General features: G+C 37.1%; 1 protein-coding gene across 12 annotated transcripts in view; it reads left to right on the top strand.

Annotated features, from left to right (window-relative positions):
- Kiaa0586 (KIAA0586 ortholog) overlaps positions 1-24,674 on the top strand; it is a 183,569-nt gene that overhangs the window by 121,550 nt on the left and 37,345 nt on the right. For 10 of the 12 annotated variants that reach the window (XM_076850413.2, XM_076850419.2, XM_076850416.2 and 7 more), the window contains one exon: positions 5,909-6,149. The exons of 1 other annotated variant lie outside the window; for it this stretch is intronic. In XM_076850413.2, coding sequence (XP_076706528.2) covers positions 5,909-6,060 — 152 coding nt within the window. In that variant the 3' untranslated portion in view covers positions 6,061-6,149. Of the gene's footprint in view, positions 1-149; positions 208-5,908; positions 6,150-24,674 lie in introns of those variants that run through there. One more of the 12 variants, XM_076850420.2, reaches the window with a different exon arrangement.

Genomic DNA, 24,674 nt, shown 5'->3' with positions numbered 1-24,674 from the left:
GTGTCTTACTTACCTTGTCTGTCTCCGAGAATTCCTATTAGATAAGGTGTTTTGGGGGGAAAGATATTTATAAAAATTGAGTTGCTATATAAATATAAGGCAGTAGCTGCAAGTAATGACTTTTTTTATTTTTTTATTTTTGTTTTTAGTAATGACTTTTCAATGACTGAATTTATTATGTTCTATGGATATTTCCTCAGAATGTCCCCAAACAAGCTACATCATTGAGCAATTTAATCAGTAATTTTTATGTGTATTGTAGAAAATGAAGGTATGTATAAAGCAGTGTTTTGAAATCAGTTAATGGACAAATATTTGGCATCAGTGTAGTTTTTGGCAGATCAGTGACTAACCCAAGGAATGATATTTTGATATTTTTCTTAAGAATAATTGGGGGAAGGTAACATTAAATTGATTATAGGGTGAAATATTAATTTACTATAGGCTTTAGTTGTTATTTCTGTTAATTTTTTACTTTATTGACAGGATAAGAAGTTCTGATAGTGAATGCTTTCCTAGTTATTTTGTGTACTGTGCATCATGACTTTGTAAAATATAAGGTGATATTAATAATTCTTCTTCTTCTTCTTCTTCTCCTCCTCCTCCTCCCCCTCCCCCTCCTCCTCTTCCTCCTCCTCTTTCTTTTTTTTTTTTTTTTTTAATACCAGAGATTAAACCCAGGGGAACTGAACCTCTGAGCCGTATCCCCAGCCTTTTTTTTTTTTTTTTTTTTTTTTTTTTAACTTTTCACTTTGAGACAGGGTCTCTCACTAAGTTGCTTAGGGCCTTGCTAAGTTGCTGAGGCTGGCTTTTACTTGTGATCCTCCTGCCTCAGTCTTCCGAGCTGCTAGGATTATACATTTGCATCACTGTGTCCAGCAGGTTTTTGGTATTTCTTTTGGGGGGCGCAAGGGAGTACTGTGGATTGAACTCAGGAGCACTCAACTACTGAGCCACTTCCCCAGCCCTGTTTTGTATTTTATTTAGCGACAGGGTCTCACCAAGTAGCTTAATACCTCATTGTTGCTGAGGCTGGCTTTGAACTTGCAATCCTCCTGTTTTAGCCTCCCAAGCCACTAGGATTACAAGTGTGTGCTACCAGACCTTGGCTAGTATTTCTTAACTTTAGTTTTTATCATATCTTGAGAGAGCTAAGTTTCAAGTCTTTCTTTTTAAAATATTTATTCTAAGAATTACCTTCCCCTTAAATAAAATGGTACTACAGTTTGTGATATTGTTATAATGATGCAAAATCTACTCTCTTCTTTTTATGAAAAAATGAAATTGAGGGGCTGGGATTGTGGCTCAGTGGCAGAGCTCTCGTCTAGCATGTGTGATGCCCTAAGTTTGATCCTCAGCACCACATAAAAATAAATAAACAAAATAAAGGTATTGTGTCCAATTACTTCTAAAAAATAAATATTTTAAAAAATGAAATTGATACAATGAAATAAAAGGATAGTGAAGTATTTAAAATAGTCTTTGTGACATCAACAAATTTCTAGAGATATATGACCTACCCAAACTGAATCAGGAAGACATACACAATTTAAACAGATCAGTTTCAAGCAGTGAAACAGAAGATGCCATCAAAAGCCTACCAATCAAGAAAAGTCCAGGACCAAACAGATTCTCAGCCGAGTTCTATAAGACCTTAAAAGAAGAATTAACACAAATACTCCTCAAATTATGCCATGAAAATAGAAAAGGAAGGGACCTTTCCAAACTCATTCTGAGGCTAGTATCACTCTGATACCCCAAACAGATAAAGACACATCAAAGACATTTCTATTCAACATCGACCTTCAAACTCTACAGCAATTAGACAGAAGAAATGAATTAAAGGAATGTGAATAGGAAAAGAACAACTCAGACTATCACTATTTGCTGATGACATGATTCTATATTTGAAAATCCAAAAAATTTCACCAGAAAACTTCTAGAACTAATAAATGAATTCAGCAAAGTAGCAGGATATAAAATCAACACTCATAAATCAAACTTGTTCCTATATGTTAGTGATGAATCCATTGAAAGAGAAATTAGGAAAACTACCTCATTCACAATAGCCTCAAAACAACAACAGCAAAAAACTTGGGAATCAATTTAACAAATGAGATGAAAGACCTCTACACTGAAAACTACAGAATACTAAAAAAAGAATGAAGATCTTAGAAGATGGAAGGATCTCCCATGCTCTTGGAATTAATATTGTCAAAATGGCCATACTACCATATGCATTATACAGATTTAATTGAAATACCAATGACAGTCTTCATAGAATTAGAAAAAGCACTCATGAAATTCATTTGGAAAAATCAAGAGACCCAGAATAGTTAAAGCAATCCTTAGCAAGAAGAGTGGAAGCAGGAGGCATCATAATACCGGACCTTAAATTATACTACGGAGCCGTAATAACAAAAATGGCATGGTGTTGGCACCAAAACAGACACATAGACCAATAGTACAAATAGAAGACACAGAGATAAACACACATAAATACAGTTATCCCATACTAAACAAAAGCGCCAAAAACATACACTGGAGAAAAGATAGCCTCTTCAACAAATGATGTTGGGAAAACTATAAATCCATATGTAGTAAAACAAAAATTAAATCTCTTTCTCTCACCCTGCATGAAACTCAACTCAAAGTGGATCAAAGACTCAGACACTAGAACTGAGACCCTACACCTAACAGAGGAAAAATTAGGCCCAAATCTTCATCACATTGGCTTAGGACCTGACTTCCTTAACAAGACTCCTCAAGCACAAGAAGTAAAATCAAGAATCAATAAATGGAGAATCAATAAAATCAAGAATCAACAAACTAGAAAGTGTCTCAGCAAAGGAAACAATAATGTGAAGAGAAAGCCTACAGAATGGGAGAAAATCTTTACCACATGCACCTCAGATATAGCAATAATCTTCAGGATATATAAAGCACTCAAAAAAAAAAAAAAAAACACCAGAAAAAAAATAACCCAATCAATAAACAGGCAAAGGAACTGAACACTTTACAGAAAAAGAAATACAGTTTATCAACATCTCTAGCAATTAGAGAAACACAAATCAAAATTACTCTAAGATTTCATTTGACTCCAGTTAGAATGGCAATTATCATGAATACAAGCAACAATAAATGTTAATGAGGATGTGGGGGGAAAAAGGTACACTCATATATTGCTGGTGGGCCTGCAAATTGGTGTAGCCACCCTGGAAAGCAGAAGGAGATTCCTCAGAAAACTTGAAATGGAACCACCATTTGATCCAGTTATCCCACTCCTTGGTTTATACCCAAAGGATTTAAAATCAGCGTACTACTGTGATGCAGCTGCATCAATGTTTATAGCAGCTCAATTTACAATAGATAAAACTATGGAACCAACCTAGGTGTCCTTCAAAATATATATATATATATATATGAATATTACTCAGTTTTAAAGAAGAATGAAACTATGGCATTTGCCAGTAAATGGATGGAGCTGGAGAATATCATGCTAAATGAAATAAGCCAAACCCAGAGAATCAAAGGCAGAATGTTTTCTCTGACATGCAGATGCTAATTCACATTCAAGGGTGGGGGTGACTAGGGAAGAATAGAGGTACTTTAACAGAGGGGAGTGAAGGGAGGGGAAGGGGTATGGGGGTAGGAAGGATTGCAGAATGAATTGGACAATATTACCCTATAAACATATATGATTACAAACTGGTGTAATTTTACATCATGTACAATCAGAAGAATGAGAAGTTATACTCCATCTATATATGATGTATCAAAATGTGTTCTACTGTCATGTATAACTAATTAGAACAAAAAAAGAGAAAGTATTCATGAATGCCTGTGTTTCAACTTAGTAAAATTAATATTGTCAAGAAAATAAACAAATGAAATAGTCTTTGTTAGATTTCCTTTTATGAAAGGAATTTGCCATTTACAAGTGTTTTGATGATCTAGGACAATTATGATTGAGTCATCTCCAACTGTCTTTTACTGTATCCCCTATAAAAAAATTGGTGGAAAGTTCCACTTTATTACTTTGTAAACAACTTAAAAAACAAAGGGATTTTAGAAAATAACTATGACTCTCTTTAAGATTGTTTAAGAAGTTGGGCGTGGTGTTGAACACCTGTCATCCTAGTTACTCAGGAGGCTGAGGAGAATGATCACAAGTTCAAGGACAGCATGGGCAACTTAGCAAGACCCCATCCTAAAATAAAATAAAAATGACTGGAAATATAGCTTATTGAAAGCTCTTGCCCAGCATGTAAAAGGTTCTGGTTCAGTTCCCAGCACCCCACCCCACCCAACACACATACACACAAAGAGTTGTTACAAGAATTTGTTTGTAAGGTTCTTATAGTAAATCCATGAAATTTAAAATGAGGATTTTTGTAGTTGTAAATAATACCAAGGTGGCATTCTTTATTTGTTAGTTAAAAATGTGCTAAAAACTTAGAAAAGTGAATTCGGGTAAAGGCAGATAGAGATATGAGATACATATGTAATGAACTCTGAATTTTTTTTTAAACATAGGTATATTCATCTCAAGCTGGCTCCTCTCTGCCTACCAACCATCTTCTATATTAGGCAATAATAATATTGCTCTCAATCATGGAGTGGAATTTTTTTCCATATTTGATTAAACATAAAGATAATGAAAAATCTGTTTTTTAGAAAATTGCTTTCCAAGTCAAATGTCAATAATATTCGAATAACCACTTAAGTATTTTTCTTTGATATTGTTTCCCTTATATAAGTTCTGTTAATTAATAGCAGACACTCAGTAATGATTATTCATGGCATGATCCTGAGTCGAAGGTCCATCTCTGTGAGTAGTAGGAAGGGCAAAGTGCCTGGGCAACCTTTGCTTTCAGATGCTTTTACCTAACTTATATTTTTTAAAACATCATATTTTCTCTATAACCAATAACAAACCCTGTTTTCCAGCTATTACAATGGGTTTTTGTAGTGGACTGGCTATTTACTTAATGGTGATAATGGTGATAGATAGCAGTGAATATCCTTCAGTGGTAATGGTGGCTCTCAGTTTTTGAGCACTTACTAAGTGCTAAGCTCTGTTGTTGAGCTCTTTACCAATATTATTTTTTCCTTATATATTATCGTATTTCACATATGAGGAAACTTAACTTGAGGTTAGAATAACTTCCCCAAAGTCACACAGCCAGTAAGATCTTTGGTCTGGATTTCAGAGACTAGGTCTTAACTACCCTGCCTAGTCTTATCTGGCATTTATCATCTGTACCACCACTTTTTATTTTTTTAATATTTTTTTTAGTTATAGATGGACACAATACTTTTTATTTTATTTATTTTTATGTGGTGCTAAGGATCAAACACAGTGCCTCACACATGCTAGATAAGCACTCTACCACTGAGCTACAACCCCAGCCCTGTACCATCACTTTTTTAAAAATATTTTTTAAATTATTTTTAGGCATACATGACAGCAGAGTATATTTTGACATACATACATGGAGTATAACTTATTCTTATTAGGATCCCATTCCTGTGGTTGTACACGATGTGGAGTTTCACTGGTTGTGTATTCATATATGAGCATAGGAAAGTTATGTCAGATTCATTCCACTGTCTTTCCTATTCCCACTTCCCCTCCCTTCCTTTCATTCCCCTTTGTCTAATTCACTGCACCATTTTTTAACACTTGTATACTTTAAAATGTTTTCTCTAAGTGCTTAGAAGCAAGGGAGGAAAGGAGGGGAAAGTGTGTTTTAGTTCTTTGATGGATGCTGAGCACCTAGAGAAAAGTATTTCTCTCACATGCAGTCCTTGTTTTGGTCCCCCACCCCTATTATTTAGAAGGGGAAAAGCACCTAAAATAGTCAAGATTTGCTGGTGTCACTGAATACACTTCTCCTTTGTGCAGGTGGTGAGGCAATGCCACTCTTCACTCCTCAGATGTCGCCTGCCAAGATGTCCGTGACGCTGCCCTCGATGAAACCTGAGGATTGCTCTCAGTCCCTGAGCGTCAGCACCATACAGGGGGATGTGGAGTCCTCAGGGGCAGATACCTTCTGAGTGGGGAGTGAGAACCAGCATATTTATGAAGGCATTTCACTTTGGCTTAAAACTACCCCCTCAAGCTGCTTTGGTCTTTGAGCATATTCTGAAAAAACATTTCTAATTTTTTTTTTATTCAGATGAAAAGTACAATTTTGGTATTTAGATAAAGTTTTTGAATAAAATAAATATAAATCATCATAAGTCTGGCTGTGAGTTGTTTCTCTGAAGCCTAAAGTAAAATGGAATAGTGGGGAGGGCATGACTTTTGACATCTAAGAATATATTTTACAGGTACAATTATCTGTCCATACTTGTGAAGTCATGTAACTCAAGGTTCATGCCTACATTTTTTTTAAACAGCAAAAAACTAGAAGTAGTATAGAGACTATCAATAATAGACTGGTTAGTAAGAGTAACAGTAGAGTTGTTCAATGGAATATTACATGTTACAAAAAAAATTGTTTTAAATGTATACATTATATGGGATTTTTTTCTAAGATACAATGTTAATGTGGAATAATCCATACACAAAATGGTATGTCGACTATGCTGCTCTAGTTTTAAATGAGGAGGGAGAACCCCGAATGTATGGTGTCTATATACACATATGCTTACATGGATTGCTTGTATTTACATTAAGTAACTTTGGAAAGATAAACAAAAAACTGCTAACATGGTTTCCAGGAGAGGAATTTATGGCTAAGTGACAGGAGTTAAGGATGACTATAGTTTCTGTGTATTTGAACTTGTTTGGTTAGTGGAAAAAGGATTCTGAAAGAGATTAATTATTTATATGCCTTCTTTCGACTGGGTAAATATTTATACATCATAAACCTGTGAAACTTGTGGCTGAACTACCTTTCAAAACATAAATACATAATATTAAAAGCATGGCTTTTTAATTAGACATGTGTGGGTTTGTATTCCAGTTTCTCTACCTACCTGCTCTGTGATGGGCAAATAAGCCCTCCTCATCAGCTGGCTTGGGTTAATAGGTTTTATCATTGTTTTTGCAGAATAATGGAGATTAGTGATAATGTGTTAATGGAGGGCAGTAAAATGGGGTAGGGTGAGGTGGGAAAGTGGTGCCAGTGTTTGGCACCAGGTAAGTGCTTGATAAATGTTGTTATTGAATCTTGAGGGGTCTTAGCATCCAACACTATAGAGTAAACACTTGAGAAGAGCATCCTAACATGAGTTAAAAAAAAAAAAAATATCTCCCTGAAATGTTACTTTCTATCACCACACAGTCCAAACACACAGTAATTACAATCATCCTTGACTCAAGAGTTTTTCTAGGTTACTTAGTGGGTCTCAGCCCTGGCTGCACATTAGAACCACTGGGAACTTTTAAAAATTACTAATGCCTGGGCTACATACCAGGGATTCTGATTTAATTGATCTTGGATAGAGTCCAAGCAGTGGTATTAAAAATGAAAAAAAAAAAAAAAAAGACCTTTTCAGACGATTTTAGTGTGTATGCACTCAAAGTTGAGAATTACTAAAGAGCCATGTAGAATTCCTTAAACTTCTAGTGTAGCCCATGGTCCGGGGATTTCTTTTCCCTGAAGACCTTTGGAAACTCAGAAATGTATCAGCTCTCCATATGTATTTCCTTTTGTGTTACGGCCTCTGGAGCTTCTCTCCAGTATTTGGTTAGTGAAATGCTTTAGGTTTCATTTTAGAACCTATTTTCTTTACTGTGGCACTTAAAATAGTTTCTGCTAAAAATAGATTCTTTTAAACAAGTAGATGAAAATGCTGCTCTGTGGATCTTGATTTTTTTAAATTGATTGATGTAAAGTATAGAGCTTTGTTTAGAAAGTACATGACACATTCAAGCTTGATTTGTTTTTGATGTTCCTTGAGGATACTTTGGATAGGGTGAAAGCTGGGGAAACCTCCCTAAGTGCTATTTTGTTTTAAATATTACCTGCTTCATTTCCTGGTTTTAACCCACAGCATATTTATTTTAATTTGGGGGGAGAGATGCTATAGGAGATAGAACTCAGAGACACCATCCACAACCCTTTTTTTTTTGAGACAGGATCTTGCTGAGTTGCCAAGGATGGCCTTGAATTTGTGATCCTCCTGCCTCAGCTTCCTGAATCACTGGGATTATAGGTATGCACCACTGGACCCGCCCCGGCTTCCCAAGGCTTTTTTTTTTTTTTTTTTTAAGGTGTTAGTGGTTTCTTTCCCTTCCCCCGAACTATAGAAAGCCTGCTTTCTCTAACTTTAGGGTAAAAGTGTAATCTTTGGTTTATTCTACTTCTCATACACCTAAGTATTTCTTTAAAAAAAACTTAATAACTGTTCACCAGCTTTGTGTTTGATAGGACTATTCCTGTTCATGGTTACTCCTGTACATATTCTTCTGCCAACCACTGCATATCCTTTTAGAATAATACTATATATGTAAAATAAATGGCACTTTTGATTTTGTAAGTTTAAAATTTTATTTTATAATTTCAACTTCTGGATTACACTAGGATACCTGCCATTTAGAGGTCATGTCTATCAAAATCAAAGTTGATGTTGCTGGACAAATGTGCCTTAACACTAGGGTAATCGTAAGATAAATTTGCTCTTCATATACTTTAATAGAATGTAGAATAAATATTTTTATTTTCAGAATATGATTATTCCAGTGGATTTCTTATCACTTGCATATTTCTGGTATCTTATTTTTTCTTTTTAAATTATAAACATATATCTTTATATCTCATTTTTCTATTAAAAATTTTAAATATTTTCCTAAAAAGAAAATAAGCATTTCTGAGTTCATGGTAGACTACTATTTCCAGTCCAAAAACACTATATTTAAAAGATGCTGTGATGCGATAACATTTCATTATAGATTAGTGTCTTGGATAATAATGGCAAACAGAATTCTTAGTATTTGTGTAATATTAGACGAAATTCACTGAAGTATTCTTTTCTGCCATATCCATATATGCATCTGTTTAATAAAGGTCTGAAGGAAACTGGCATATACAGTGTAATATCAATTCTTGGAGGCCACGAGGGCTGCCACATTGGGATCTTTCATTCCCCACTTTTGGGCATTTGTTTTCCCTGGAGGACAGTTGACCATAAGGAATTTTGTCCCTTGCTAGTATAGAATCATCATTTGATTATCAAACATCAATTGCACAGTGATTTTAAAGACCCTATGAAAAATGTAGTAGAGAAAAGCAAACAATGAGAAATTCTATTTTTATAGTTAAGAAAATTTTTTAAAGCCAGTTTTTTATTTGACCTACCTAGGAGACTATGACAATATCTAAGACTCAGACTGTCAAACCTTTGTGAGTTATCTGCTTGTGTGTGTGTGTGTGTGTGTGTGTGTGTGTGTGTGTGTTTAAGATTTTTTTCTTTCTGAAGTGTTTACCTAGAAACAGTAGTACATATTATCCACGGTAAAGATGCCCTCTTTTGATGCCAATAAATATAAAGTTATGTGATGGTCCAATAGTTACCAAAACAGTCATCAAAACGAAGCTGTTTTTCTGGGGCTTGTATCGTGCATGGTTTACAGTTAAAATTTCAACCATTTATCTCTCAAATTTAGGGGTCTCTAACCAAGGTTAAAAATCTCAAGCACATCAATAGACTACTCTTTCTCTGAAAGATCACCCCTGTGAGACTTCTCAAGGAACTGAACAGGCTTCAACTTTTCAGAGTTGCTAGTGAGGAGTCCCAGAAATAGTTTTTGGTGTCTAGAAGTCACAAAGAACAGGCCTGGTGCTGCTCACTTGATATGATCTGTATCTAAGAGTTGAAAATGTGTCTTTTTCTTACTTATTAGGACAGTGATGACTATTTTAGTGAACATTTTGTATCCTATTTTTTCCGAACATGGCCTGTCTGCTTTTCACAAGGTGTTACATTATAAGTAAGCATATAAGTTGTAATCTAAGAAGTATTTTTACCATCAGGATGGTTGTATGGGATTTCTTAATAAGCTTGCTAAATATTTTTATTTTCTTTGGTCATATTCCCTAACAGTTGGATGGATTATGGAAATATACAGATATTATAGATACTCGGGATAATTTTAAAAGGTGATTAGGTTGACTTTTCTCTGTGGGTATAATATTAACTGTGTGTAATTCTGTATACTTATAACAACCAAGCTGAACCTAGATAAATTTGTTGCATGTTCTAATGTGTATGTGAAATGATCAGGTCATATATTTGATAGGGTAGTTTATTAGCATTAAGCGAGCTATTCCTATGATTCCCACCCCCCAGCCCCAGTTCTGGGGATCAAACCCAGGGCCTCTTGCATGCTAGGCAAGCACTCTATCACTGATCTACATCTTCAGCCCCAGTCCTACTCCCATGATTTGAGTGATGTCTGGAGTTGGAAATAGTTGACAGGTCCAGAAAGAGGTAGGGTTAACAGATGAACTCATGATCTCACTCATTCTTAAAAACAAGACATGTATTTTTTTTAAAAGTATGGGGGGATGGCTAAATAATAAGGGAAGAGAATGATGGGGAAGGATAAAGAAAATACGACAGACAGGATTGAGTTAAATCAAATGTAAAATAAGTGTCGGGCTATGTAATTTTAAGGACCTTTCCAGCTCTGAACCTCCTCATCATTATAGTATTCTGGCTGATTCTTGGATCTCTGTAACTGTTATTCTGTGCTTTATCTGGATTATAAATGTTCTGTGATCAAACTATTCTAATTTATAATTAGATATGTGTACACTGAAATCAAATAGAAGCCTCTCAAAAACTAAGACAGATCTCATGCTGCTTAAAATAGTGAGAGGTTAATCTACAAAGAGATTGTACTGAAAATCACTGACGTAAAAGTAATTTAAAGGTCTGACAAAAGACAGCTCCAGAGACAGTGGTACCCAGGAAACTCCAACACACCCCGAAAGAAAGAAAATACAGGTGTTACATTAAACACATCTATTTTTCTTCCATTTGTGATGTCAGCAAAAAAATGAAGTTATGTGTTGATATGAGGTTCCTAGCAACATACCAAGAATGAAGAATAAAGGATTACTGATACAAATACTGCTACCATTTATGTCATCTCATACAATTAGTCATTCTTTCCTACTTTAAGCTTTGTATTGTTCCAAAGAACTATGATAACTGTAATGATCGGTATATAGAGCATAAAAGGTAATTTTGTTTAGCAGGTAAGCAAAATTGGTGTCACTGAGAAGTAAAACGATAAGCTCATTATTACACATTAACAAGTCGGTTTAGACATAACAAAAAGTTCTGGTTTGTTCATTGTCTTGGGTAGAATTTGTAATTTTGAATTTTTAACCTGAAGGTCTCAGGTCATTTGTGTCTTGAAACAATCAGCTTCTGGAGGCTTTGCATTTAGCCTCAATTTGCATCCACTCTTGGATGCAATGGATGTCCAATGGCTGTCCATTGGTCTGAATTAGAAATTCTATTTTTTTGTGACATATGGACTCGTGGGGTTAATTGTACCTGTTGTCAAGAGGAGTTGAAATTGCTCTTTCCAATAACATTCTAAAGCATCTTTGCACTGGATCAGTTTGCATCTTCTATAGGAAAAACTATCCCAAACTAGCTATCTTCAAACAACATTTATTTACTCATTCTATGGATGAGCAGTTAGGCTGGGTTGAGCTAGGACATCTTTGTTACATATAATGTTGTCTGGCCTAAATAGGAATTTATAGTCAGTTGACGGCTGATGGTGTTACATGTCTGGTAGTTGCTGTTTATTTCTAATCATATAGAATATTCTACAAATTATGTCCTCAGGAGAAAATGAAGGTAACTAGGCCGTATGTTTCTCAATGTCCAACAAACTAGTCCAAACTTATTCACGTGAAAATGATCTGAGGGTTCCTACAGGCAGCAAAAGAGGCAAACTCCAATATGTTAGTGGTTTAAGTCTTGTTTATGTCATGTTGGTAATGCCTTGTTGCCCAAATCAAGTCACGTGTCCAAACGTATGCTCAAGGAGTAGAGAATTAGATTCATCTCTTGATGAGAAGAACTGTAAAGTCACAAGCAAGGGAACATGCATATGGGATAGAAAGAGTTTGTACATACTGATTTCTAGTGCACTATAAATCACTGACCTAAAAGTAATTTAAAGGTTTGGACAACGTCTTGGTTGGAAAGTTGATTTGTACAGATTGGGCATAAAACTATATACTAGATTAGCTTCTGACAGTATTTAGCTAGAACTACATGTGACAAAATATGTATTACCATGCAGTTATTCTTAATTGCTTAGGACATCCTATACATGATGTCCTACGGAGAATTTGTGTGAGCTCTAAGGAAGGGATTGCATGACCATTAACACCGTTAACACTAGTGGCAAAATATTAAGACCGATTAAGAATTTTTGGTGGTTTAGACCTGGAGTCAGCAAATTTTCTCATTAAAGGGCCACATAATAAATATTCTCATGGTCTCTATCAAATATTTCATAGTGTTTTTAGGGTAATATTTATTTTCTTTCTTTTATTGGTGCATTATAATTTTGCATAATGGTGAGATCTGTTGTTACATATTCTTATATATACACAATATAACAATATAATTTGGCCAATATCATTCCCTAGTATTTCCCCTTTCCTCCCTCCATCTGGTCCCTTTTCTCTACCCTATTATCTCCCTTCAACTTCCATATTGTTTTTTTTTTTCCTACAAACCTCTAAAACATATAAGAAACATTTTTTTTAGCTCATAAACCAAATGAAAACAGACTGCAAGCCAGATTTGTCCCACGGTTTATAGTTTGCCAAATTCTGATTGGGACAGTTTTAGTTTTATTGTCTCCATTTGTTCTTTTCTACTTTTCCTGAGTAGAGAATAAAGTTTTTGTGTTAGGAAAGAAATTTGGCAGAGTTCCTGTATGCCTGTTATAGTAAAATGAGTTCTGCAATCACTGGATAGGAAAGGAGGAATTCCCTGTGTTGGGAATATAAAGCCTAGCAATTTTTCCTTTTGTAACATCTGTAGCATTTCATCAAGGAATACATTCTATCCATTTTGATAACTTGCAGACTACTACTAATATGCATTTATAGCTTGAAGACTTGGGTATTTTTATCAAGTCCATTTGTAAATGTTCAAAGGGCCTTGAGGAGTTCCTGAATTTTCTTTTATCAGAAATCCTGGGTTATGTTAGTTATAGGCAAGACATGAGTCTACTGCTTTGTGATCAAATTTTGAATTTTCCCCATCACTTATCTACTGTAGAACTTAGTTCTATTAATTCATAATGCAAAAAAGAATGAGTCACTTACCAACACTCGTTGGATGGATTCTTCCAAGGAGTATCAAGAGATTGCCAGAATCCGTGGTTGAAGAAAATGCCCTCTAACTGCCTTCATTGCTTTTCAGAAGGTTGGGCTGATTGTTATGAGGCAATTATATCCTGTCTAAATTGAGCCAATTTTCCCTCCAAGTTTGTTGGGAATAGATGTTGATTTGGTGTAACTTTTTGTAGTTGAGGTAATAAAACTTGTTTTGCATGTGATTTAGCAAGGGCATTAAGATTGGTTTCCTAGGTAGTATTTTGTCTATGAGCTTCTACCTTAACTGATATGTATTTCCAATGTTAAATAACTTTTAACAAATCATTAATGTCTTCAACATTTTTTTTTATCAGATTGCCTTTGTTTCCATTGTATCCCAAAGTTTTGAGCAATTCCCAAGAATTTCTACTATCTGATCAATGTTTACCATCCCTTCTTTTTTCAATGAAATCAGAGCAATTAGGTCATCACTTGGGCAGATTGAGCATTAGCCAGTGGAGCAGCTTTGATAGCTGCATGTTCTGTGGTGACAGCATTTGCTATCCAGGAAATACCATTCTCATTTTTTAAGAGAAATGCCATCTATAGTACTAAGTCAGGATGGACTAAGGTCTGGGCATTCTTGTTTATCTAGTTTATACTTTTTCCTGAAGTGTATAATTTATACAGTAAAGTACCAATCACATGGAAAGCTCAATGAATTTTCATATATATATATCTTTGAAACTACTTCCTAGATAGAAATAGAACATTTCCTAGCACCCCAGAAATTTCTTTGCTTCCTTTCAGAGTCAGTACATACCCCTCTTCCCCATTCTGATTTCTGTCACTATCAGTTAGTTTAGCTTCTTCTTGAATTTCATGGTTTCTTTCATAAACATGTTTGAGATTCATACACATTTTCTATATATATCAGTAGTTTGTTATTTTAATTGTGTGTGGCAGTCCATTGTGTAAATGTACCATAATTCATTTATTTATTCTGTTGATGGACATTTGGGTAGGTACCACTCTTGGTTATGAATAGAGCTGCTGTTTATTTTGGTGGGCAGATGTACTAATTTCCCTTGGGTACATTTCTGGGTAATAGGGAGGCATATGTTGAGCTTTGTAGGAGCTGGGTATTCTTAATCCCTGAGGTACTACTAAACAGTCAAGGATTCTTCCTTATGTAGGAGAGGGGTAAATGGTGACATTAAAATCTGAATGATATTAAATTATAAAGTGGACAGTAGAAGACGTTCATGATTAATAAGGCAGCTGACAGAGAAATGCTGAGTGTTGCCTGGAAGTGCCTGGGATTGCAAAGCATGTGGAATGCGAAGAGCCACATGCACTACTCAGCCCGGTCCTGGAGGTGGATCTTTAAGCTGTTGCTGCCCCCAGGTACAGGCAGGAAGACTTGCTGTAGCCAACAGTCAAAGAGATTTGTTCAGATAAGTTTCTGGTATGACCCTCTTTGCCAAATTAACATTCCTCCTAGTAGCCTGGTCTTTTCTGAACAATTGGAGAGAGATGTTGGCATGGTGAGGAATATGGAAAATGTGTGGTTGCTGGAGGAGGCTTTTGCTGTTTTTACATGCCATGGGAGAGGTTCTGGGATCATTCTTAGGAAGTTGTTTTTTTGTTTTTTTTTTTTTTTTTGGTGTGGGGGGGTGGAACCAGGGATTGAAGCCAGGAGAACTTAACCACTGAGCCATATCCCCAGGTCTTTTTATTAGACAGGGTCTCACTGAGTTGCTTGAGGCCTCGTTCAATTGCTGAGGCTGACTTTGAACTTGTGATCTTCCTGCCTCAGCCTCCTGAGTGCTGGGATTATTGGCATGTGCCACCATCACCATGCCTGACTCTTCGAAGCTCTTTTTTTTTTTTTTAAAAAATTAACCTTTATTTTGTTTGTTTGTTGTTGTTTATATGGTGTTGAGGATCGAACACAGAGCCTCACCAGTGTGGGCAAGTGCTCTGCTGCTGAGCCACAACCCCAGCCCCCTCTTAGTAAGCTCTTTTAAAGGCAATCTTGAAAAGTCATTTCATCATCTTGCAGTTGGGGCTTTGAATATAATGGAATAGTTTTTGTTCTGGAGGATAATGGAATGCCTACAGAGAGATCATGACCAAAATTATGTAGTTACAAATTTTGTAATTATTGGGCAATTATGTAGCTACACATTTTAATTCATATAGACCAAAACTAGGTAGAATTGTAACTTTTTTGTAGATACTTTGTGTTCCTTTCCCGACAATTTTTATTCTTTAACTAATTAAATTAATTGATTTATTTATTGGTACCAGGGATTAAACCTAGGGGATCTCAACCACTGAGCCACATCCCCAGCCCTTTTTATTTTTATTTTGATACAGGGTCTCCCTAAGTTGCTCAGGACCTCTCTAAGTTACTGAGGCAGGCTTTGAACTTGAGATCCTCCTGCCTCAGCCTTCCGAGCCACTGGGATTAAAAGTGTAAGCCACTGTAATTAAAGGTGTAAGCCACAGGTGTAAGCATGCCTGGACCCACCAATATTTTTTTCCTAAATATTTTTGTAGTTGTAGATGAACACAATACTCTTATTTTATTTATTTATTTTTATGTGGTGCTGAGGATCAAACCCAGTGCCTCATACTTTTGAGGCAAGCACTCTGCCACTGAGGCATATCCCAACCTGCCCCACCAATTTTTATTTTTTTTAACTTTTAATATTATTATTATTTTTTAAATGATGAACACAACATCCTTATTTATTTATTTTTATGTTGTGCTGAGGATCGAACCCAGTGCCTCACATGTGTGAGGCAAGTGCTCACCACTGAGCCACAACCACAGCCCCCACCCCCCATCAATTTTTAAAAGAGATATTTGAAGTGTCAGAGCAGGAGAACACGACAGTAAATTATCTACATATAATAGAAGTATGGATCTTAATGGAAAAACTGAATCCTTAAGATCATTTATTTGGACATTGAGAAAAATATGAGGGTGATTCCACACATGCTCAAGTCCCTTGATTTTTGCATATGAAACACATAGCACCAATTTTCCTTAACTGTACTGGTTACTGAAGAAGTGTGTGTGTATATCCACTGCCATGAAGTATTTACTCATGGAAGGAATGGAAAACAAGATAGTATTTGGGTAGAAAATAGTAGGATTCCAACAATCATAATTCTATTCATTGCTCTGAGTTTTTAAACAAATCTGTGGCCTTTTCTTTAGGTTGAGTTATTAGATAGCGATGTGAACATTGTAAAAAGTAGTGCATGTAGAAGTAGCTCTTGTTCTTAAAACAACAGCAACAAAATAGGTTTGGATATGAGGTATTAATGTAGGAGTATTCAGAGGTGAAATGATTGGATTGTGAGAACTGTAACCTAAATAGTCCATCCTAAGTCCATCCTAGTTTGAATGAATGACTGGGTGGTAATTTTAAGCAGGTGGGCTGTGGCTGAAAGAAGTGGGTCATTGGGGGCTTGCCTTAGAAGAGTGCATCTGCCCTGCAGAGTCAAATTCTTAGTGTCTGTCTGTCTGTCTCTCTGTCCACCCACCCCTTTCCCCTTCCTGATATCCTCATGAGCAGAGAAGCTTTCCTCTGCCTGGCCCTTCCCCCATGAGGTACTGCTTCATCTTGGGCTCAGACCAATGGAGTCAGCTATCTATGAACTGAGACCTCTGAAACCTTGAGCCCCAAACAAACTTTTCTTCCTTAAGTTGTTTTATTGGGTATTTTGGTCGCAGTGGAAAAAAAAAAAAAAAAAAAAAAAGACTAAAATGATGGAATTGGTTTCTGAGATCTCTTCAGATTTAAGTAAGTCAGCAGGGGGTTGCAGCTCAAGAGTAGAGCATTTAACCACAGGTTTGAGTAAGTTTTGGCTAATTTAGCCTGGAGTTTATTAGGATCGAGGTGAATCTTAATAGGGTCAACATTAATAAGCACAGTCCTTAGCTTTTGGATGTGGTTCTTATTCTTAAGCTGTGTCCCTTCTAGAGTTTCAATAGAATGTTCAAACTGTTTACCAATCCCCTCTAAACAAGGGATGTGAATCCTTAACTCTGTCTTTCCAGTATCAGGCCGCAGCTGTTGCCATCTCACTCAGCTCTTTCAGACTTCCTGCTGTTGCTTTTCACTGGCTCGCTTGGATTTTTGCCCAGCACATGTGCACTTCAGGAGTCAACTAAGGATTTGAGAGTCTGTATGCAGCTATGAGGGATTCCCCCCACCCACTCATCCATGGCTTCTTTCTTAATGGGATTTCCCTGCTCAATTTTCAGCCCTTCTGAGAGCTCTGATCAATGATCACTTATTCTAGCTTCCAAGCCCATCATGACTACCCTTTTCCCTTGAGTGTGTCCTCCATATTTGGGAAGTGCCTTGGATAAATGTGTATATCATCAAGCATATTTTTCTCCTTTAATGTGTGAATATTTTCAGTTTCTGCCTGACTTTGGTCATTCTTGAGGTGATAGCTTTTAGATTTGTCCAGAGTTTATAATTTTTACTGGTAGGAGGAATAGTCTGGCATAAAATGAAGATGTTCCTTGACTTACGATGGGATTATATCTAATAAACCAATTGTAAATCAAAAATATCATGTTAAAAATAATTTAATCCCAGAGGCTTGAGAGGCTGAGCAGGAAGATCGAAAGTTCAAAGCCAGCCTCAGCAAAAGCAAGATGCTAAGCAACTCAGTGAGATCCTTTCTCCAGATAAAATACAAAATAGGGCTAGGGATGTGGCCATCACCCCCCCCACATCCCTAGCCCTATTTTGTATTTTATCTGGAGAAAGGATCTCATTACCCCCCCACCCCAAATTCATTTAATATTCCTAACCTCTTATGTTAGACACTTTTTGTCATTGTGACCAAAATACCTTATAAGAGCAACTTAGAGGAGGAAAAATTTATTTTGGGCTCACAGTTTCAGAGGTCTCAGTCTGTGGTCAACTGACTTCATTGTTCTGGACCAGAGGTGAGGCAGAACATCATGGCAGAAGGATGTGGTAGAAACTGCTCACCCTGTAGCAGCCAGGAAGCATCGAGAGGTGTCAGCTGCAGAGGTATGCCAGTGACCTCTTCCTCCAGCCACACCCTACCTGACTACAGTTATCACCCAGTACAGTAGCTCTTCTGAATTACTAATTCATCAAATGGATTGATTCGCTGATTAGGTTATAGTTCTCTGATCTAATTATTTCACCTTTGGACATTTCTTCATCAACACATGAGCTTTTGGGAAATACCACGTATCAAACCCGTAATACCCACTGAACATTGTAGTTTAGCTGAGTCTACCCTACACATGCTCGGAATACTTACATTAGCCTATAGTTGAGCAAAATCATCTAATAAGAGAGTTATTTTATTAAGTGTTGAATATCTCATATAATTTGTTGAAAACTGTACTGAAAGTGAGGAATGGAATGGTGGTAATGTACACTTTTATACCATCATAGAGTTGAAAAGTCCCAAGTTGAATCATCTGTATTTCACCCATTCCTGGAAGCTGGATGAGAAACAGCAGTACAACAGTAAGATAGAGGGAATCACACTTTAATTTTTAAACCTTCTTCTCCTTTCTTCTCTTCTACCACCTCTCTATCTTTCTACCACAGACCCTGGTCTCAAAATAGAAGAACTACATAAGGAGAAAGAGAACAGGTAGACGGATGTGGTGGCATAGCCATGTAATCCCAACCGCTTACAGGTTGAGGCAGGAGGATCGTGAATTCAAAACCAGCCTTAGCAAAAGTGAGGCACTGAGCAACTCAGTGAGACCCTGTCTCTAAATAAAATACAAAATAGGGCTTGGATGTGTCTCACTGGTCAAGTGCCCCTCAGTTCAATCTCCAGTATCCCTCACTACCCCACCCCCCGCCCAAAAAAGAAAAAAAGGATGTTGGATTGAAAAGGTAGCTCAAGAGTTTTGAGGCATGTAAGCCTAGTTTCTTAATGAACTCAGAAAATACTAAAGGAGTAATTCCAAATCCGACTGTGAACCATGTAAACTAAGGCACAGGCCCTACTCCATACCCACTAAACCAGCAGGTAGAGGAAGGGTCAGGTGATTCTGATAGTTAGCTGGGATCGGAAACCATTACTAAGGACAGGAGGCCTCAAGTGCAGGAATGAATGAATGCCACAGTGAGATCATTCACACAAGTTAAAATTGCCTCCTCTTTCGCAAGCTGCTTCTCCTGCATACTGCATTTTTCAAGACTTGTCCCAGTGCTGTGGAAAGCATCAGCCAGCACGCGTTTTGACACTGATATATGATGCCTCACTTCATGGGAAATAGTTCAGGAACAGCCAGGAAGTCTGAAGTCCATTGAGAATGTGTTAAATGTGAGGTGTCCTGTTAGGTTTCTCAGTCTCTCAACAGTCTAGAAATTTGTTTGTCATTGTTTCAGTTTATATGCTCCTGAAAAAAGGCCTTTTATTGTCCTGTATCTGTCACTTAAAGATATCCTTAACTCAGGAAACAAACCTCACTTATCTTAGAACTGTTTTACTTGGATCAAAAAGCAGCTGAATTCAAATGCTTTATGATGCCTGAAAACTAACACCCTATGGTACAGTTCTAAAGTGACTTTGAAATCCTCCCCTTTTAATAAGAAACTTTCTCCTTTGGGAGGATAATTTTTTAAGAGGCAATAATCTTGTTCTTGGCTTAACCTAAGACTCTTTTGCCATCAAATATTATAAATAAAGCTCTTGCTTATAGGATGAACACACATCAAGTTTTAGGGACTTTCGACCCAATAAGAAAAGGGACATGCGCTTCACAATGAATTGATGTGATTGCATTGAAGGGCTTTGATTCAGGGCAGGGGGACCATCCACAGAAGGGCTGATGGGGGGTGGGGGGACAGGCTATGGTTCCCATCCTCCAAGTATTAAAGATGATTCTTTGTCTCTTAATGGATTTCTGGAAGGTCCATCATTATATCTTTACTTTCAATGTATATTTATTGCAGTAACTGTAATCAACAAAGAGAAACTCTGGGTATGGGTGTTATGATTTTTTTTTTCTCCTTTGAAGTACAATCAATAAACTGTGGTTTTGTTTTTAATTGATTCTTCTTTTTCTTGCTACACATTTAGATCTGGATTTCTCTTTTAGAATGTAACTTTCTGTAAAGCAGTAATGATGATTGTGTGTGAGTGTGTGTGTGTGTGTGTGTGTGTGTGTGTGTGGTGCTGGGGATTGAACCCAGGGCCTTGTGCGTGTGAGGCAAGTATCTACCAACCCAGGCCCATGATGATTTTTTAAAAAAAAAATTTTTTTAACTTGTAGTTGGACACAAAACCTTTATTTATTTATTTATTTATTTATATGTGGTGCTGAGGATTGAACCCAGCACCTCGCACATGCTAGGTGAGAGCTCTTCTCCTGAGCCACAACCCCAGCTCCATGATTTCTTTTTAAATAACTTTTTTTGGTGGTTCTGAGGACCAGGTATTGCACATGCTAGGAAAGTACTCTACCACTGAGCTACATTCCAGTCAAAGGGAAAACAAACAAAGAACAACAACAAAAAAGAATAAAACCTAGCATAAGACTATTGACAGAAAAAAATTTGAATACTTATTAATAATTGTCACATACATCATTTGATACCTTATGAAATCATGGATTATATAAATAGTATGGCTAGAATTTACACTTCTTTTTTTTTGAATATTTATTTTTTTAGTTGTTGTTGTACACAATGCCTTTATTTTATTTATTTATATGTGGTGCTGAGGATCAAACCGAGGGCCTCGCATGTACTAGGCAAGCACTCTACCACTGAGCCACAACCCCAGCCCTCACACTTCTTTACTACTTTGTTTTCTTATAGAAAAACAACTAGGTAAGAGAGAATATTTGAAAACTTTATTAACATATTTTGTTTCTCATGTTAAAGTTTTCTGAATTTTTGCCCAACATTATTGCTTTATTTAATCATCCTCCTAGGATGAAGAATTAAAAAATAGAGAAGCTGAGTGAGACTTGAAATGTGTTTTGGGCAACTGAAGAATTTTAAATATATTCTTTAAACTCAGATTACATTGTTCCTTTTTACATCTATATGAACATAAAGTTTCATGAAAGGGTCCCTCAATTCCCTGTTTTAATGAAATTCTTCGTAATCTCACTCTTTTTCCTCCCTTAGAATGTTAAATGTCCACCTTCTCTGGAGACTAAATTAGGTGCATCTTGAATTTATTTCTTAGAACGTAAGAAATCTTTCTCTCCCGCATAAGCTGTCAGTACCATTTATATTTTAAATGAAAGGCAACCTTTTTCCTGAACGAGGGACTCCAACTTTCTTTGGGGATTATCTAAACAATGTCACGTGTCCTCTTTTCTCTGTTCCATCTTTACACGAGAAAGCATAAATCATGTAACCCAACAAATAAACACAACTGACATGTTATTTCTTTTTCTATAGAGACATCAGTCCTTTAATCTCTTATTTCTTGTAAGCAGACCTACTTTAGAGGACCAAAATCCTAATGTATACACAATGGCATTCGGTAAGAAAGAAAACTCGAATGGGACTGTATGTCAGAGAAATGTAATATAACATGACTATGTGAATACTTCTTGCTGTTTTGCTTCTCTCCTCTCGTTTGGCTATAAAAACCAGAAAGCATTCCTATTGAAAGGAAAAGTACAGCCAGCTCAGAGGAAAAAACCTCACCATGAAGTGCTGGCCATGCTCAGTGCCAAGAACCCGAGACTCTCTTTCAAGCATGATGTTTTATTGTTAAGGTTTCATAAGAAGTTAGCTTTCACTTATTAAGAAAAGAGTGATTTAAAAATAAGGGGAAAAGGAACAACTTTGCCCCATTCATTCTTCTTTAGTATAAACATGGTATGAAGCTAATGCTTTTTTGGCATCACATGAAGCTCTGAACTAACAAAAGAGGTGCCATTAAAGTTCACCTGGTCTCAAAGGTCTTCTATCCAATAATAGTTAAACTGCAGTGGCTGGCACTCGGTGGCCAAGTTTGGCCCAGGATATTGGCAGGTCCTTTAAATTGGTACAGGGTAGCTCTACCAAAATAAAAGTCGTTAATCTGACTAGAGGAAGCCTCAGAGGAGAGCAGTGGGGGAGCCTTTTCGTGTTTCTATTTTGGGGAGGAACCCTGTAGATAGGGGTCTTCTTGTGTCAATGCTTGATTTGTGAGCCTCTCAAGGCAACCCAGGGGTGTCTTTTGGAGTCTGAGAAAGACAAGAAGGTGAATATCCTTTCCAAGGAAATGGGTTTTGCTGTGATTCTATCTCTTTTACTCTGGTTCAAGTGAATTCCCAGCATTCATCCCTTGGGCAGTGCAGCAAGGCATACTAGGACTTAGGTTTGTTATGGCAACTATGCAGATAGCCTCTGGGATGGACAAGGTCCTTGCTGTGGCCTCCTGCCACAGGAAGATAAGACCCAGGCAATAGGTGGTAAGCACGCCTCCATTCCACACCGAGGTGCTAGGCTGCTAGCAGAGGACGTGCCAAGTGGACAGTGATGACCTGGAGCCCAAATCCCACCTTAAAGATGGAAAAAGCTGAGGCTCGGTAATAGAGTTTCCTGGGAGAGGTTGTTCTGGGGTAAAGTGATGGTGCCCTGTGCGAGAAGCCGTGAGGATTCCACTTGCAGAGCTTGTGTCCCTGGAGTTGGGGGCCTCATGGGACTGTTGCCTTAGGAATCTAAAGGTGAGGAGTTATGGCTATGTGATTCCCTAGGCAGCAGGACAGAGAGTGAGAGCAACCATGCTGCTGGGAACTTGCCACACATCAAACAAGGGGAGGGAAGGTCTAAGGATATGTGAGCATTTATTTTTTAGAGCAGAAGTGGGCCACGTGGGGAAGAGCCCTGCTCTTCATTTTTAATTTGCCCCAGAGGCCTGCCTAGATGACTGATGTGACCCTGAGGGAAGAAGAATTAAGGGAAAAAGAAATAAATGCAACCAACAAAAGGCAATGCGTTATTTACCTTAGGAGAATCCTGACCTGATGTTCCCACTAGGATCTCTAAAGAACCCACAATGTACCCCAAGAAAAGTGTTCACGTTTAATCATTCACCCAATTTGGGGGCATCATGTTAAAATACCAATCCTGCCAGACAAAATCAACCCCAGAGGATCCTGGGGGTTAGTCAAGATCTTTTGTGGCCCTTTCCCTTCCTCGTACCATGTAACCAACCTTCTGGAGCCAGAGGCACCTAGAGTGTGTGTGTGTGTGTGTGTGTGTGTGTGTGTGTGTATGGAGGGGAGGTGGTGAAGGCAGAAATAGGAGAAGCACACTAAGAGGCAGAGAGAAATTTTCTCACAGTGGGGCTTCCAGCTGCAAAGCCCTGGCTTCTAAGTAGGGAAAAGCTTCAACTTAAATGTAGTTCAGAATTCTCCCTATTATGCAAGACTTGGGATTTGTGATGTCTTTGTGATTGTAACTGATCAGAGGACTTCTTGTTAACTAGGAATTGGTGGATTCTTGCCTATATTGCTTATGATGATTTTACTTCTCTGAGAATTAGTGATAGTATAATCATGTGACTATGACATTACCATGGAGAGTGAGTAGCTTAGCTACTCACTGGAGATTCCATCCAGGAGTCAAGGGACAATAAGCCTCATACAGTGGGCTTGAATGGGAAGCAGGCTGAAAAAGAATACATTTGTTTTCTAATTGTACCATACCACGAGCCAGATCTGCTTCATTGATGTCCCAGGAAAAAAATGAGAAATTACTTTACTTTGCAAAAGAAAATATCTAACAACTCTCCTTCCTCACCTAGCATAAAGCTTTGTGTTTCTCTTCTTTTTTTTTTTTTTTTTTTTTTTCCTTTTTCTTCTGAAATGCATTTGGGTGAGTGATCAAATGAATGATTTCTGGAGCAGCTGAAAATGTAATTAGAGAATTCAGCATACACAGTAAGGGAAAATGAAGACATGCAGACCGTCTGTTAAATGTTGCTTTGTGCAGGATAGAGATAGGTTTCTTAATGAACATCCCACCAGGGGGATGTTCTAGATGTAAAAAAAATCAATATGACTACTTTTATCTGAAAGAGACATTATGTGTAGAGCTATCGATGGCAGCACACTGCCACTTTAATAGTCTCATTTTAAACATTCCCCAACACTTTGTGAGATCACTTGTGGCTTTTTTTTTTTTTTAATGATGTGTTAAGTTCTAAAATATCCAGTCAGTAATCTGTTCGTGAAGTAGGTTTCCTTAGAACCTGACAAGGTAGTGACACTGCTGAGTGGTGCTATCTGAGGTCCAGTGGAACATCTGTTCTTGAAGAATGTAAACTGCTAAAATAAATGACAAATAAAGTTCAAGCTGGTCATGCAGGAGGAAG

Source organism: Callospermophilus lateralis, chromosome 3, assembly GCF_048772815.1.
Source record: "Callospermophilus lateralis isolate mCalLat2 chromosome 3, mCalLat2.hap1, whole genome shotgun sequence".
In the NCBI taxonomy this organism is placed as follows: domain Eukaryota; kingdom Metazoa; phylum Chordata; class Mammalia; order Rodentia; family Sciuridae; genus Callospermophilus; species Callospermophilus lateralis.
This window is presented reverse-complemented; position numbering and strand designations above follow the sequence as displayed.